General features: G+C 41.6%; 1 protein-coding gene across 8 annotated transcripts in view; it reads left to right on the top strand.

Moving 5' to 3' along the window:
• The window catches only part of KDM5A (lysine demethylase 5A), a 95288-nt gene that overhangs the window by 64103 nt on the left and 14338 nt on the right, over positions 1-16847 (top strand). For 6 of the 8 annotated variants that reach the window (XM_073320852.2, XM_073320879.2, XM_073320901.2 and 3 more), the window contains 5 exons: positions 1808-2359; positions 3092-3235; positions 7893-8052; positions 8385-8605; positions 11318-11728. In XM_073320852.2, coding sequence (XP_073176953.1) covers positions 1808-2359; positions 3092-3235; positions 7893-8052; positions 8385-8605; positions 11318-11728 — 1488 coding nt within the window. Of the gene's footprint in view, positions 1-1807; positions 2360-3091; positions 3236-7892; positions 8053-8384; positions 8606-11317; positions 11729-14488; positions 16054-16847 lie in introns of all 8 variants that reach the window. The other 2 variants (XR_012155918.2, XM_073320910.2) reach the window with 2 other exon arrangements.

A 16847-nucleotide genomic window follows, 5' to 3' on the forward strand; every position in this document is an offset into this window, starting at 1 on the left:
GCTGTAGCTCACGAAAGCTTATGCTCAAATAAATTGGTTAGTCTCTAAGGTGCCACAAGTACTCCTTTTCTTTTTGCGAATACAGACTAACACGGCTGCTACTCTGAAATCTTCTCTCTGAATTGGTTTTAAACCTATGCCTAATTATATTGCATAGGGAGGGTGAGGTGGGGCACTGTGCTGTTGGTGACTTGTCTTAGATCCAAGCCCCTGTCTCCTTGTGGTCATTAAAGAGCCCATTGTCTTTCATGTGGAATACTCCTGGCGGAATTCTGCGCCAAAAAATTAAAGTTCTGCACACAATATTTCAAAATTCTGTATATTTTATTTGTTAAAATAACACAATATAATCATGCCAGTTACAATTATTTTGGTAACTTATTTCAAAATATCTGTGTATGTCTGTAACAGTACAGACCAAAAATACCAAAAAAGATTCTGCTAATTTTTTTTGACAAATAGATTCCTTATGAGGCATATTAATATAGAACTTTGTGTAATTAATTTAAATTAATTTGTGTAATTTAAATTAATTTGTGTAATTAATTTAAATTACCAGACAGACTGTTTCCTGCACCTGTCAGAAGCCGTGCAAAGGCTTCAGGGAGTCAGCAGTAACAGAGGAGCTGAAGGGAGAGGGAAGGACCCTAGGAGTGAACCTGTTGGGTGTAGGTGGGAGGTTTTTCTTTGCGGGGATGTGTCGGGGGGAGGGGGATTGTATGGGTATTGAGAAGCTTCCCGCATTCAGACCCTGGCTGACCCCAAGCCTCTCCCATTCAGTCAGGCACATCTGCCCCTGTCCCCACACCCCTCATCCCCATGGGTCTCTGCAGCCACCGTCCCAGGCTCAACGCTGTCACCTCACTAGCTCCAGTCTGTCCCCCCCATGCCTTTCTGAACCCTAGTCTGAGACCCCCTAGCAGCCCTGTGTTCCCCACTCTGTCCTTACCTGGCTCCACAGGCAGGATGCTGTGATGAATTCTACTCCTGGGGGAATTCTGCAGCACTGGGCATAGAATTTTGTATTTCCCTGCATAAAATACATTTTGCCTAAGACAGGTTTCAGAGTAACAGCCGTGTTAGTCTGTATTCGCAAAAAGAAAAGGAGGACTTGTGGCACCTTAGAGTTTATTTATTTGAGCTACAGCTCACAGCTCACGAAAGCTTAGGCTCAAATAAATTGGTTAGTCTCTAAGGTGCCACAAGTCCTCCTTTTCTTTTTGCCTAAGAGATGCTGCAGTTCTGCCTTTTGAACACTAGAGGCCACTGTGGTGCTAGAACGGTCCTATTAGTGCAGCTGGCTGTTCTGGAGCCACAGCAGGCTCTGGTGGGCAAAAGGCAGAACTGCAGCACTTCTGAGGCAAAATGTTTTTTATGAGGGGAAAATCCAAATTCCAGTTTAAGTACATTTTGTCCTCTAATTTCCCCCTGCAATTTAAATTGGAAAATGCGGCATTGCAGTAATTCTTAGGCCAGTGCTTCACTTGAGAGGTGGCTGCATTTCAGTGGAAAGTGTTGCCTGGTACAGCATGGGTCTCTGTTTATGTTTGCAGAGTGCTTTGGAAGCTTTTGGGAAGACAGGTACTGTATAAATGTTAGGTGCTGATGATATGTCAGAAAGTCGGGGAATAGTAGGGTTCTGGGGAGGAAATTGTAATTAGAATTGCATTTTCTTCTGGTTTTTGAGTCACTGTGCTTAGGAGATTCTTGATATGTCCTTGCCTTTCAGTGTTGTTTACTCTGGTAGCAAAACCTTGTGTCCATTTGCTGTGAAGGGTTATCGGCTATCACTCTCTGTGCTGTGCAGGTGGCTGTATTCAAGGACCGGGAGCAGAAGGAGATCGAAGCCATGCATGCCCTAAGGGCAGCTAACCTGGCCAAGATGACCATGGTGGACCACATAGAGGAAGTCAAGTTCTGCATCTGTCGCAAAACGGCTAGTGGGTTCATGCTACAGTGTGAGCTCTGCAAGGACTGGTTTCATAGCAGTTGTGTGCCCCTCCCCAAAACCAGTTCCCAAAAGAAGGGCTCCAGCTGGCAGGCCAAAGAAGTCAAATTCTTGTGCCCACTCTGCATGCGTTCTCGAAGGCCTCGACTTGAAACCATCTTGTCTCTGCTGGTGTCCCTGCAGAAGCTACCTGTACGGTTGCCTGAGGGGGAGGCATTGCAGTGCCTGACAGAACGTGCCATGAGCTGGCAGGATCGAGCACGGCAGGCTCTGGCCACTGATGAACTGTCCTCTGCTTTGGCCAAGCTTTCTGTTCTCAGCCAGCGCATGGTGGAGCAAGCAGCCAGGGAGAAAACAGAGAAGATAATCAGTGCAGAGCTACAGAAAGCAGCAGCTAACCCTGACCTACAGGTAGGGTGTGCAGGGGTATCCTACTCTTTACCTCTTCACTGTGATTTGTCAGTCTTTCTAGGGGCACTTTGGGAAAGAAGCAGTTGTGTTGAGCATTAGATGCGTCAGTCGTTTAGGTCATTGATTTGAATGTAGCTCCCAGGTAATGACAAGAAGTCATCAGTAGGCTTAGGTATTTATAAGACACTTGAGGCATCTAAATGCCAGTACTGTCTGGCAAGCTGAGTGGCCTGTAAGAAATGTTGTTGGCCTCAGTACTGTTCCCAGTAGATAGCTGTCCATAAAGCAGTTGATACCTTTTTGGCAGTTTCAGGGAGGACTGCAGATTTTCTACAGCTGCTAAAAATGTTTCCTCCATATCAAGACTGGGGCATACTGAGATGATGCAGTGGTGAGAAAGAAGTTTGTGCTACCACTGACCGTGTTCTGACAGTTCTGGATAAAATGAGGAGTCAGTAGGACTGTCAGCCAGTATTTCTCAAAAGGATTGGAGAAGATAAAAAAAATTAATCCTCTGTGGTTTATTCCTTGACATCATCCCAGGTTTTTGCCCAGACCTTAAGATATGGTGACAGTTTTGCTTGGGTTCTGCTATGCATGTACAGACTGTATTTCTGAAAGGAGGGCAACTAGCCTTCGTATAATCATTCTCCCCAGCAGTGATTTTTGCTGCAGCTTCATACTGTATCCATTTGTTTGTTGCTCCATTCATATTTTCCCTTTGTCACTTAGGGTCATCTGACTAGTTTCCAGCAATCCGCTTTTAACCGTGTGATAGGGAGTGTGTCATCATCCCCACGGCAGACGATGGACTATGATGATGAAGAAACAGATTCTGATGAAGACATCAGGGAGACATATGGCTATGATATAAAGGTAATAACGTTGCATGGGTGCTAAGGGCTTTTCTGTATATGGAGTTATTCTGGAATAACTTCATGTGTGAACATTGCCTTTCTGGAATAAGGGTACCTTTTCCAAGTTAGTTTAATCCACTTTGTATTTCTATTTGTAGACAAGATGTAAGACATAAGATACATAGTGTGGCCATGTGCCTGTTAGGAGAGGTTTTTGATGGGTTTCATCTGTACATTATAGATTTGGAGTGCTGAACATTTTTGGTCGTAACATTCGTAGTCAAAACTCCATAACGTATTGTGTGACTAGATTTAAAACAACACTTTTCTAGTGCTACTAAATTCTAGATACTTGCACTTCTTGGGGATTTGGAGCCACAAGTAGACTGGAGGAATTGTATTTTATGCTATGCAGATCAGGATGGGAGCCATGTTTTGATTTTGTACCTTTTCACAGATGTTGTATACTTGTCACAGATTAAATTAGTACCCAAAACAGGAGCTCTTCACCAAGCTACAGTGTAGCAGAAAGTGGGATTTGAAAACTCCACGTTCTATAAGAAGTTTTCTGGTGATCCATCTCCTTTGGCATTTCGCTATCCATCTGTTCCCTTCCCCACTTGTGCATGCAGAGGAGGTGGAGCTGTTCACTCCCACCATGTGGAGGAGGTCCGGACTACAGCTTTGGATCTATATGTAAACTAAGCTCCTGGAACTGATTCAGAAACTAAAACTGCACTTATCCATAGGCTTCAGAAATGGTTTTGCTGCAGAAGAATTTTCATGAGAAAACTGCAGAGATTAGTCATACCGCCTTAGGTAGTTAAGTGTGTTTTCAGTGAGACTATATTAAAATGAAAAGTAAAACTGTTCTCTGAGATGCTGCTCACTGTTTTCAGTGAAGAATGTGAAACAGTGTTCTCTTAGTGCAGGTGGTCACCTTAGTGATGCAGCATTGTATTTCCTTCATGAGGCATAATGCTGAGAAAATTTGAGGTTCCATTAGATACTGTAGAGATTACCTTAAAAGGCAATGAAACATCTTGATTTTGAGGGTTTTGTTTTAAAGATAAATTCTATAATTGTTGAAGGGACCTCATTTTTTTCAGTCCTGATCTGCCTCACTTTTTTTAGTTATTACTTTTAGCACTCGTCAGACTCTTCAACTTTTTAAACAACTTACTCTCTATATAACTGCCCGCAGCAGTCAAGAAAAAATGCAACATAATTTTTCTGTAATCCCGTGTGAGATGTCAGTGAGGGAAATTTAGAAATTAGGGGTTGCAGTTAGTTTGGCATTTAATTAAACTATCATTTAAAAAAAAATTCCAAACATTTTAAAGCTTTTCCTTGCACAGTGATGAGGTTTTTCTGAAAGATGTGGAGGTTCACTGGGCTGTAATAAGAAAGGACATGCTGGGAAAGATGAAAATGCTTGTGAGTTTTTTGCAGGGCTGCTGCTTGGATTTTAGGGAATGCAATCTGCAGTCATGGGGTTTCAAAATCTATTATTTAATCCTATAATTCTGAAATCTTTGTAGAGTCATAAAATGAGAGATGGAAAGGCCTGTTAAATAATCTGGTACTTCCCCTGGTTAATGCAGGATTATTGCCTTGAAAATGCTTAACTTGTACTGTAACCAGTCTTTGTTCTGCATGCCCCAGGCAATGGGACTGAGACTATTTCATAGCTAGATAAATTTTTTTTGACAATGAAATTGGCTGAGTTTTCAACTGTAAATCTCCTTAATTTCATAGGCTCACAGACTCATAGAAAAGTAGGGCTGGAGACCAGAGGTCATCTAGTGCAACCCCCTGCAGTGAAGCAGGTCCAAGGAAACCTATACTATCCCTGTTCTTAAAAATCTGCAGCGATTGGATTCCACAGCCTCCCTTGGAAACCTATTCCAGTGCATAACTATCTGAATAGTTAGAAAGTTGTGGCACCCAGAACTGGACACAGTGCTCTAGCTGAGGCCTCAGCAGTGCTGAGTAGAAGTGGGACAGTTACCTCTTGTGTCTTACATATGATGTTCCTGTTAACGAAACCCATAATATTAGCTTTTTTAAAGATGCATCACGTTATTGACTTATATTCACTTTGTGATCCACTATAACCACCAGATCCTTTTCTGCAGTACTGCTGCTTAGCTAGTTATTCCACATTTTGTATTTGTACATTTGATTTTTTTCCTTACCAGGTGATTGTCTTTTTTGAATTTCATCTTGTTGATTTCAGATCAATTCTCCACTTTATTAAGGTCATTTTGAACTTTAATCCTGTTCTTCAAACCTCTGTCACCTTGGGGTCATCATTAATTTTATAGGCATACTCTTTACTCCATAATCCTAAATCATTAGTGAAATGTTGAATGGTACTGGACCCATCACAGACCTTTACAGCACCCCTCCAGATACTTCCTCCCAGTTTGATAGCAAATATTGATAACTTCTCTTCGATTACAGTTTTCCACCCAATTGTGGTTCATCCCATAACATCTAGTTTTACACTTTCCCCTGCATCTTTGGTTGTTAACTCCATAAATACTTGATTACTGTAATCATAAGAGGCTCTTAATTATTCTTTTCTGGACTCCCTGCAAGCTTGATAAGGTGGTGTCCAGGACAGGACACAGTATTCCTGATGCGTTTCACCAGATTTGTAGATGAGGGTGGACTCTTGCCTTCAGCTTTGATGGAACCAAAATTGCTTTGACTTGTTTGTCCTGAAATGCAAACTCATATTTGATTTAATCTCCACTGTCACCTCTTTGAGCATTAGTTTTCCAGTTTTCTCTCTCCCATTGAACGTTTCAGAGTTTTTGCCCAGATATATTAATGTTTTCCCCAAGCTGAAGGTCACTACTTCTTCCCATATTTCTCACTTCTCTAGGGCTATTTGTATTTTTCTTCCGATGTTCCTGCTTCAACTCTAGAGTTTTCTGCAGGTTGCATTACTGTGTAGCTTACTCCTTCTTAAATGCTTACATGGAATGAAACTCAGTTTTAAGACTAATATTTGAGCTCTTGATCCCCTCTTTTTTCCCCCAGCCACTGTGGGCAACACAGTTCTTTGTCACGCAGCACTATAATCTGTGTCCTCTTCAATTCTGTCCCTTCTAGACTCTCACAACCAACGCATACCTAAATCTTGCCACTAACTCCTGCATAACGTCTCTCTAAAATCTGGTCTTTCCTGTGTCCAGGCTGCTAACCCTCAGTATATCATGTCTCCGCTTTCTCCTCTTTGGTCTTAATAAATGCCATCCTGCCACCTTAAAATCTGTTAAAAAAGCTATTGTAAATATCATCTTAAATTATTTCTTAGACCATGTCACCCCCTCCTGTTTACATCCTCCTGCCAGTGTTCCCCCTTTTTCACCGCCGCAAGCACAAACCTATTTTTTCTTCATTTCTAAATTCCTTCATGGCTTCTCTGTGCAGTACCTTTTATCCATTCTCTCATATAGAACTGTACACCTCTGCTCTGCCAAAGATGCCAGCTTTTGTTGTTCACTAGTTGTATTTTCCCACAAGCATCTCCTTGCATAAAGGACGGCATGGGATTTACTCCCTGTTAAAAATCTGCAGTCACTACATTATTCTCTGAATAGCTCCTTAAAATTCACTTATGCCGTGATTCTAATAAAATGCTTGATATTAGCCAGGCAGCTGGTGTTTTGTGACCCCTGCTTATTGCACTGATCATAATTGTCTCATAGTTACCTTGCGCTCCCCACATCTTTGTATCCATTAATTGTTTCTCATCCTCTTTTTAAACTGTAAGCATTTTGGGGCTGAGACCATGGATTTTTGTTTGTGTATGTAGAGCCTAGTAGACCGAAGCCCTTAGCTGCTACTGCACAAACTACTAGTGTCTAAGTAGGTAGATAGTAGCTGATTCTCTGTCACCTGTTGCATGTTGGTTTCTTCACACATTATGTGGAGTCATGAATATACTGTTCATGAATGCCTAATGAGCCCCAATTAAAAGCATGAACAAAACAGTCCACTAATTTGTCATTTAATCTGGAGTCTAACTTTGTACAAAAGATGTTAACTGCAAATAGAAGTCCTTGGTTCCTCACCAATAGGCGTAATGGCCCTAATTTAGCCACTGAATGTTTTTCAAAATCTTGGGCCTCATGACAAGGAAATCATGGCATTTCCAATTTAAAATTTGCCTTAGGAGCCTATTCTGTAATGAATTTCTCTCTGTCCATAGTCAGATGCCAAATTTGACAGTCCTTGCCAGGGACATATCCTGACCTGAAATTCTTCCAGAAGTGTGAAGAGTACATGTACATATGCCTATAAACCCCTTGTTCCTAGACCTCAAAAGCAGGGACCTCCATGGTATATCATTCTGTTGACAGTGGAGTTCACACCTGGGGACTAATCTGTGGGGAAAGTTGGGAAATCACTCATTCTTCCACTGCACTCAACCAGTGTATATGGAACACACTGATCTCTCTCTAGAGCTGCTGCCATCTCATTACTTAAATAGGTACGTTAATTGCACAATACGCTGGCACTATCAATTTCTGTGGCAGGGTAGTTCTGAGCAGGTTCTAGAAGCAGTGGGCTTTTGAGGATTCTGTTAGGATCTGCTCCGAAGTAGATAAATTCCAGCTTTAACAGCCTGTGTGTGTGTTTTTCTCACTATGTGACTTCAGGATAACGCCAGTGTGAAATCTTCAAGCAGCCTGGAACCCAACCTGTTCTGTGATGAGGAGATCCCCATCAAATCAGAGGAAGTGGTGACACACATGTGGACAGCTCCCTCATTCTGTGCTGAACATGCATATTCATCTGCTTCCAAAAGCTGTCCTCAAGGTATTGCCTTTTCTATGCATTAGCCATTGAGAGGGGTCTGAGCAGGTGATTTGAAACCCGAGCCGGTGAATGATAATGCTAATCACATCAGGTAAGCTCAGAGGCCGTTGTGTTTATATGTGGGAAAGGCAACTAGTGGTCAGCATGTCAGGGAATATACTGTAGAAATATACCAAAATTCTTATTTGCTCATGCTCAATGGTTGTGCCAATGCCCAAAGTTTCTGTTTGAGCCTTCTACACCTTCAGACTGTTACTGAAAAATAATACGCTATTGTCTTGTTTCCGACCACCTTCCTGTCTGACCTATGTGATTTGCCTTCTGTTTGAAAGGTCCTAGCACCCCAAGGAAGCAGCCCCGGAAAAGCCCCTTGGTGCCTCGCAGTTTGGAACCTCCGGTGCTAGAGCTGTCACCTGGTGCCAAATCTCAGCTAGAAGATCTAATGATGATAGGAGATCTGCTGGAGGTATCTTTGGATGAGACCCAACATATTTGGCGGATTTTACAGGCCACGCATCCACCCTGTGAAGACCGATTCCTTCACATCTTGGAGGTATAGACGTGGAAAAAAAGTGTAGCATAGAATGAAATTGGGTCAATGTTGTTGTTGTTTGTTTTTGTTTTTTTTTAAATGGAATTTCAGGTGATTTTTCAGTGGATTTTCCCTTGGCATCTTGCATCTTTTTGCAAAGAAATAGCCTCTGATCCAAAAAACCTCAGACCTCACTCATCACTATGTTTAACTTGGTCTAAATAATTAATTAGCTCTTGTAAGTTGTTCCATCATTCTTTTCAGCTCAGCATTCCTTTGAGGTGGACATCTGAGAGCAGGTCTTTTCAGGGACACAGTGTCATCTTCCATAAGCTATAGCAAGAACTCCTGCCTCATTGATTGTGCTTACTGTACAGTAAAAAACATACACTGCTGTCCAGAAGTTAGTGGAATTGCTTTTATTAAAAAACCTGGCCAAAAAACTAGGAAATTCCTTACACCAAACCATAAAGTTAAAATTGTAGAGCAAAGCATTCAGAAGTAATGAATGAAGGGTTCAGAATCTGAACCAGTTGGAAAGGAGAGTGGGAAGACAATTATTGCAAAATAAGTAACACTTACCCCTACCGTCTAGCTTCGTATCCAGTTATTACAGGTGTGCAATATTTCACTGGTCAGAAAGGAAATTGTGTATATACACGTGCTTGTCCATATTTTAATTTTTGGGGGGGGGGCATGAGGGGAAAAAAACCCGGTGCAACTTAAACTCCTGCCCTCATTTGCATATGTATTGCAGAACCAGTTGTTACTTAAGGTGGGAAATACAAAACGGCAAGTGGTGAAGTCTAAAAACAGGTCTCTCTTTCAAGAAGATGCTTTGGTACTCAAAGCGAGGAGGGAAAGAATACAGGATGCAGATCTAGAATTAATTCTAAATTGAACTACATTCTAAGTGCCACAGGTGGCAGCAGTGTCTCTTTAGAACATTGTAAAGGTCTGATTCAGATCAGAGGTAAGGGTTGGTATGGAAAAAAACCCGGCAACCATTGCCACTACAGTTAACATCCTTAGACCCAAGCCCTATATTTACATCCAAAGGATTCACAAAATAAACCACCTCCTTTGCACGAGTACAGGAGCCTTGCATCTGCAGTCAAACCATGTGCTAAAACCCTCGTTACATTGATAGACTAACTACATACCTCAAATCATTTGAAAAGCAAGATTCTCTTCATTTATTATCAAACTTCCAATTCAGTTATTCAGCCTAAAACAAATTTACTACAAATTTCCATTTAAACCCCCACCCCGCAAACTAGAACGTATGCAAACTAAATGAGCATTTTAAGATTTTCCATTTAAAATTAGTCGTTTTGGCCAAAACAAGCTTTCCCAAAGGTTAACCTAAAACTCATCTGCTTTGTAGACAGCTGTAGTCTGCGTCTACCAAACAAATTATTTTGCTTGGAGGTGCAATGACAGCCATTTGCTGGCACTCAGGCCACTTTTTCAAAATCATTCCACATTAAAGGAATATTAAGGTTACAGAGCAGAGCGCTCAAGTCAGAAAATGATTAAGGAAGCTCTTGGGGGGCACAGACTGTCTTTTTCTGTGTTTGTACAGCACCTAGCTCAATGGGAACTCCATCCATGACAGATTCCTGGGTGCTATGACAATACAAACAGTAATAAATTTGTGGCTGCGTGCAAAACCTTAACTCTGCTCTTTTTTGTGCAGGCATTACACTACAGTCTTATTAGATGACATACTATGTCTTCCTGCAAGAACCATACCTTATTCAGCGTACAAGACAGACATGCTCAGGGAATGAGGCAGCTCTTCAATATTTCTTTCTATCCTCATTGTTCAGTGTGTAACCCCGTTCCTCATTTATTGCATACCATTGAAAACTTGAAGTGAATAAGGAATTCTGTATTTTATAAACTTGTCTGTGGAGCTCATCAATGTGCCTTAAATAATTTTATCCTTCACGTCTACATGAAGTCAAAAATCATCATTATGCCCATTTTACAGATGCAGAAAAGAGGCGGAAAGATTAAGTGACCTGCCTGAGGTCCCTTAGAAAGCCTATAGGTATCCTGAGTTCCAATTCAGTTTAAACACAAATGCTTGCTTCCTCTCCTAGAAGATGCATAATTTATTCATGCACACTGTGCAACTTCTGGAGTGAATGAGGCAAGGGGCTCTGGAGTGGACCTGAGACCACAATTCACGCAACCCTGATTCATTCTCTGTCCAACATCTGAAATGACTGAGGCTGGCATTGTGAGGAAAAAAAACCAGTATGTGATTGTGTAATAAGAGTTTTGGTGAAAATAATTATCACAAGCAAGATCGACCTAGGATCGGGAATAAGCAAGACCAGACCAACACTTAAGGAACAAATGATTTGTCTTGCTACAAATGTCTTTTACAAAAGTCAACGAAGTAGTATAACAAATAATGGAGAATCCTTTCTCGTAGATGGTTTCACTTTTCCATAGGCCATCATTGATTCTTAACAGTTTCTCTTCTTACATAGTTGAATCTGATTTCATTCATCACTTTACTCTGGCAAGCTGAAAGCTAGGAAGGAGTCTCCTTTGTTCAGACTCTGCCATCCTGCCTGGTGGTCAGGCAGGGTCCTTTCTGCACCCAAAACCTGGGAAATGGGAGGTAAAGGTGGGAAGATGTTTCCAACAGACCATGGGAATGTAGCATGTGGATTTCTCTTGATGTTTTTTTTTTAATCTCTCCTCCTTTTTATGAAGGATGACAGCCTGGATGAGAAACCATTGAAAATGAGAGCGAGAGATTCTTCTGAGCGGAAACGGAAGCGGAAACTGGAGAGGGTAGAGCAGTTCTTTGGAGAAGTGAAGCAGAAGTCTAAAGAGCTGAAGAAACTAGAGAAACCCAAAAAGAAGAAGCTGAAACTAACCTTGGACAAGACAAAGGAGTTGAATAAACTGGCCAAGAAGCTGGCCAAAGAAGAGGAGCGGAAGAAAAAGCGAGAGAAAGCAGCTGCAGCAAAAGTGGAGTTGGCAAAGGAGAGCACAGAGAAAAAGAGAGAGAAAAAGGTGCTGGATATCCCATCTAAATATGATTGGTCAGGAGCTGAGGAGTCTGATGATGAGAATGCTGTGTGTGCTGCACAGAACTGCCAAAGGCCCTGCAAGGATAAGGTGAGTCCTAGCTTAGTTTTGCCTTAAACAACTGTGGGAGGGTAATGAAAAATCCCTTTTAAGAGTTATTTAAGCAGCAGTGAGCAAAACTTTGAGCAGCAGTGAGGGATGTAGTTAATATGCTACACATATGAAGGCTGGTAGGTGGATGTGACTTTAGAATACTGAGCAGTCAAGCCAAAGCAGCTCATAGAATATGGCCCAGCCATCTGTTCCAAGCCCGAGCAATTGAATTCTGAGTATCAGCATGCTGCATAGTGACTATGAACTAAACCCAACAGTCTCTATATTGTCTCAAGCTGTTGGAGAGGTAGAATCTGGGAGTAATTCTTCCATCTGAATGGAAAAGTAATGCCACCCACAAGCCTCCTTCTATATCAGTGGTGGGCAGCCCGCAGGATGCACACGGCCCATCAGGGTAATCTGCAGGTGGGCCGCGAGACAGTTTGCTTACATTGGCCGTCCAAAGGCATGGCCGCCCGCAGCTCCCAGTGGCCGTGGTTTGCTGTTCCCAGCCCATGGGAGCTGCGGGAAGTGGCGTGGGCCACAGGGAGGTGCTGGCCGCCACTTCCCGCAGCTCCCAAAGTTCTATGTCCTTTGTTGCTAATAATATGGAAGACATGCTGACTTGACCCCCAGGGGTCAATTCTGTGTTTTAGCTAGAACTGTTTCCTGCCCCTGGTCTGTTTTCTGAACAAACGTCTAAAATGGACATGCAGTCCTCATAAACGAAAATTAATTTTCCACAGCTCTTAAATAAAGCCTGTGAGCCATGAGGCTGCGAGTTGAATGAAACCACAGGCTGTACTGCCCCACTTTTCTTGTCCGAGGTGAATCTGCAGCGGTTTGGGAATTGATCAGATTATAGCAAAAGTAACCGATGGAGGTGATCAAACTTATTTTTTTTAGATAAAATGAATTTTTCACGGGAAAACCCTAATAGAAACTGTCAACTTGTAGTGTAATTCAGTGAGGGGTACAGGACTGCATGAATATCAGGAAGATTTTCCTGATTTTGAGACAGCGTGTTGCGGAGTTAGCCTTTACCACTTCAATCAGGACACTAACTACTTGGAACTCGTAAAAAACTAAACTGAGCAAAACACTAGAAAATATACTGTAGAGAACAATCCTCTGCTGCTGGGATCTAGTTCTTTCCCATCTATCTTATAAATGATATTGCAGAATATAGTACATTTTGACTTGAATGAGGTTCCTAGTAGAGGAGTAGTGTCTCTGAATTTACATTCTGATAAAGTACATATTCATTTAAATAGATCAACTTGATATATGCTATGCTAACAAGCAAATTCTCAGCATTATGTGTAACATTCTAAAACTAGTCAGAACATTCCTTAGAATTATTTTCTGTGGGATAGACAGGCATGTTTTTGTATATGTATGTATACAAAATAAAACTTAAATGCTCTAGCCCTATGAATAGAAGGTGACCAACACTGGAATATAATTGCTTACTCCTGGGGGAGTTCTGCGTTACTGCACTTGTGCAGAATTCATGTCTCCCCGCAGATTTCTTTGCTTTCCTGCAGAAAAATGACCTCTGACAGGGGAGCAAAGGGAAGCCACAAGAGCAGTCATGCGCTCCCTGGCAGCACAGACAGGTCGGTTCAGGTGCCCAGAGCAGCCAGTAGATACGTAAATCACCAGTGGGGTGTGTGAGGGGGTGGGCAGTTGTGTGTGTGAGAGAGAAACATTCTGTCCCTCTCACTCACTATTGCAGCGTGGCTCGCATGGAGGGGCAGGGCTTCAGGGTATTTTCTGAGGAGGTAGGCATGGCACAGGCTGTCTTCTCGGGCAGAGCAGAATGTAGCAGCCTGCCTACTTAGTGAATTGTTCCCATTGTCTTTGTGAATTCCCCCGGGAGTATAAAACATTTGTAAAAGTTTTAAGGCTCCTTTACATTGCCAGAGTCGTGTAAAGGACAGTACGGCCTTATAAATGCTTATGGTGCTTTAGTGATTAGAACTGGTCTATATTTTTGGACGGAAAAAAATTCTTATCAAAATGTGCTACTTACTTTTCTGGAGATGGTCATTAGCTAATATAAATTGTGAGTTTGATTCCCCAGCCCTCATTTGCTCTCCAGTTGCCTATGATGTAACACTGAGCATGTGGCTGCACATATTCGTTGACTAATAACTAGAAATAGAGTCAAACCTAGCTACATTACTATTAGGCAAGAGGGTTTGGGGATTTCCTCCAATGCTCCCCACTCCCATTCTCAATCCGCTGTATTGTAGTTCAAATACATTACCTAAATTGAAACCAGCGTGATTATATTGCATTATTTTGACAAATAAAATATGCAGAATTTTTAATTTTTTGGCGCAGAATTCCCCCAGGAGTAAATTCCTGGAACTGCAGGCATTAATGCCTGCAATCAGTCACTTTTTCAACTGATGCAGATATAGTTTGATTATAAATTAAAGTAAAACCTTCAGTTAGTTTTGATCATTAATTGTTGCTTTGCTTCAAAAATGTTAGTTTGTTATTTTCCAGTATAATTTGAGTTCAGTTTCATGTGGTCCTGTAAGCTGATAGCAGAGCTCCAACAGCTAATGGCTTTCATAAATGTTCCAGTAAATTGTTTTTTATTAATACGGCAGTTTCTTAATCATCTGATTCCAGTTTCTTCTTATCACATTCAAATTAAAATATGCTTTTACTCAGAAAATGATTGACCTGCTGGTGCCTTTGGGCTTTTAAGAGTTTTAATTTACTTTTGTTTCTCTTGAACAGCTTTTGTTTTGTTCTACAGCAAATTCATCTGAAAGTTGAGGGTATTTTTCCCTTAAATGTTTGGCAACATCAGAGTTGTGAGTAATTCAGCTAACTTTGTCAGCCACTTGCTACCAGCTCAGTAGTTTTGGACTCTTACATGGCCTAAGATTATTGGAGGCAGTAGTGCAACTAAGGTCATATGGCCCTGACTTGGCCAAATGCAATAATCAGGTTCCTTTGTTTTCTGAGATTCTGCTGCTGCAGAATCCACACACCGCTTCATAATTTGACTGCAGAATCTAAACTTTCATTTAAGAGTTTAGTCTTTATGGTTGCCAAAATCACCTTTCAAATACAACATTGCAGAGATTTACATTATTCCTTTTTGTATTTAATTGAATAAAAATGTCTATTTTGGCATTTACATGAAGATGCTGCAAAAAATTCAGTGTGCTGCAGAAATTGAGGGCTTTGTGGTAGAATTTAGGGTCAGTGTGCTGAAAGACCTCAGGAGGCCGTGAAAGTATATATCCACTTCTAACAGACTTCTTCATGTGCTATTGCAGCTTTCTACATGAATTAGGTGTTGGAGGAGGAAAAACATAAGTTTTAAAGAATAAAGGAAGGATTTAAGGCAAAATTAAAGAAGTGATTTGGTAGCTGAGGAGAGGCAGGGAAGAATTTCAGCTAAATAGGATAGCACCAGTGAATGAGTTCCCTAATTGTGGAGTGTAATTGAGGAAGGTCAGAAAGTCCAGAGTGAGAAAGTAGGCAGATAAATAGATCTGAACTCAGTTAGGGTAGACTAACTTCAGGAAGTATTTGGAATACTAAAGAGCAGTTTGAAATGGATCCTGATACACAGTTGGTGGAACCAGGAAGATGGGAGTAATGTTGTTCTGTTTCCTGGAGTGAGACGAGATTAGCCTAGCAGCCATATTCTAGGTCTCTTCCTCCCCCCCACTCCCAGGCTCTAAGAATAAAAAATTATTAAAACAGTAGGAGAAGATTGCAATTGGCAGTGAGTAAGGATTTTATCTGAGACAGGGTCAAAGGAATGGGGGATGAATTCTGGCAGGGTTCCTCAGATTGCAAGGCTGCCTATTACACCTGTGTGATGTGAGAACAAAAGAAAACTTTGGTCAAGTCAAGGATGATTGGTTGTCCAGCTTAGCCCTGGAAGTGAAGGTTGGGCTATGTTAGGGGGAATGATAGGAGAGGGTCTTGGGACAAAGGTTTTTTCCCCTTGAAAAGGGCTTCATTATGTGGAGTTAAGCTTTATTGTCAAACTTAACAGGGAGATGGTACATGTGGCTTGATCAGCTGGATCAAAAGATTAATGGTTGAATCCAGCAATGAAAAGTCTAGGAGGGAGAAAAGAAATACTTCGAGATGAGCTCTAGTGAAAGAGTGAGGGAACAGCAAAGCAGTTAGTTTCTTGTACTAAGTGAAGATCATTGGCTCCTTGCTGAAGGCCCTCAGGGAAGAGTGACTGATGGTTCTGAAATCCTCCATATATGAAGAGACAAATCAAACAGTTTTAGAACCTGGAAAATCAAAAGGAGGATGGTCTAGGTAAAGTGGTAAGTGAAGCCCTTGTATTCCAGAATATTGCTGAGGCTAGGGAGCATGGTCACGAGTGAGGGAGGATCAGACAAAGGGTTTTCAGTGTGTGCAAGGAGGTGCTTTTGTTCAGAAAAGTTGAAGTAAATAGTGGCTTTGATGAATGGTGTTTCAGCTGCTGATATGCTGAAGAATCAGGAGAGGAGACAGAAGTGGGGCTTAATTGCCATTTTTCAAAATAAAAATCAGAAAACACCTCATGGTGTAAAGTGATTGGGTAGTTAAAGTAGGGAGTCTGGAATGGCACTGTGAGCATCCTGACCTAGGATAGGAGAGGAACTGCGTCTTAATAGTAGACAGTAGATAGTAAGTTATGATTTATGCATTTCTCAGGAGACATCTTGAGTCCAGTTGGTACCATCCTCTTCGTCTATTTAGGTGAAGGCAACTGGACTGAGATTCATGGAGGTGACCTGGATGGGAGAGAAGGGGGGTGGGATTGAAGAAGGGGCGAGTAGAGAAGTGGGTAAATTAGTTGGGGTTAATTAGTATGTTTTAAATGAGAAACTGTCAGTAATCTGTTTCGGACTCTGCTGGGAGGGGGGATACTTATAGCAAAAAACCGAAAATAAATACAGTATTTTTGATCACCGTATAGGCACTGTAGTTGCTCTTTCCCAAGGGCTGGTCATATGTCCTTTAAGCTTTCTTGGATTTCAAAAGGCTTTTTCACTCTTAACATTTCCATTGTAATTGATCCTTAGGAATCAGGATAGTGCTAATCCATTCCCTTTGCACATATTACTAGTGCTCT

Source organism: Lepidochelys kempii, chromosome 1, assembly GCF_965140285.1.
Source record: "Lepidochelys kempii isolate rLepKem1 chromosome 1, rLepKem1.hap1, whole genome shotgun sequence".
NCBI classification, from domain to species: Eukaryota; Metazoa; Chordata; order Testudines; family Cheloniidae; genus Lepidochelys; species Lepidochelys kempii.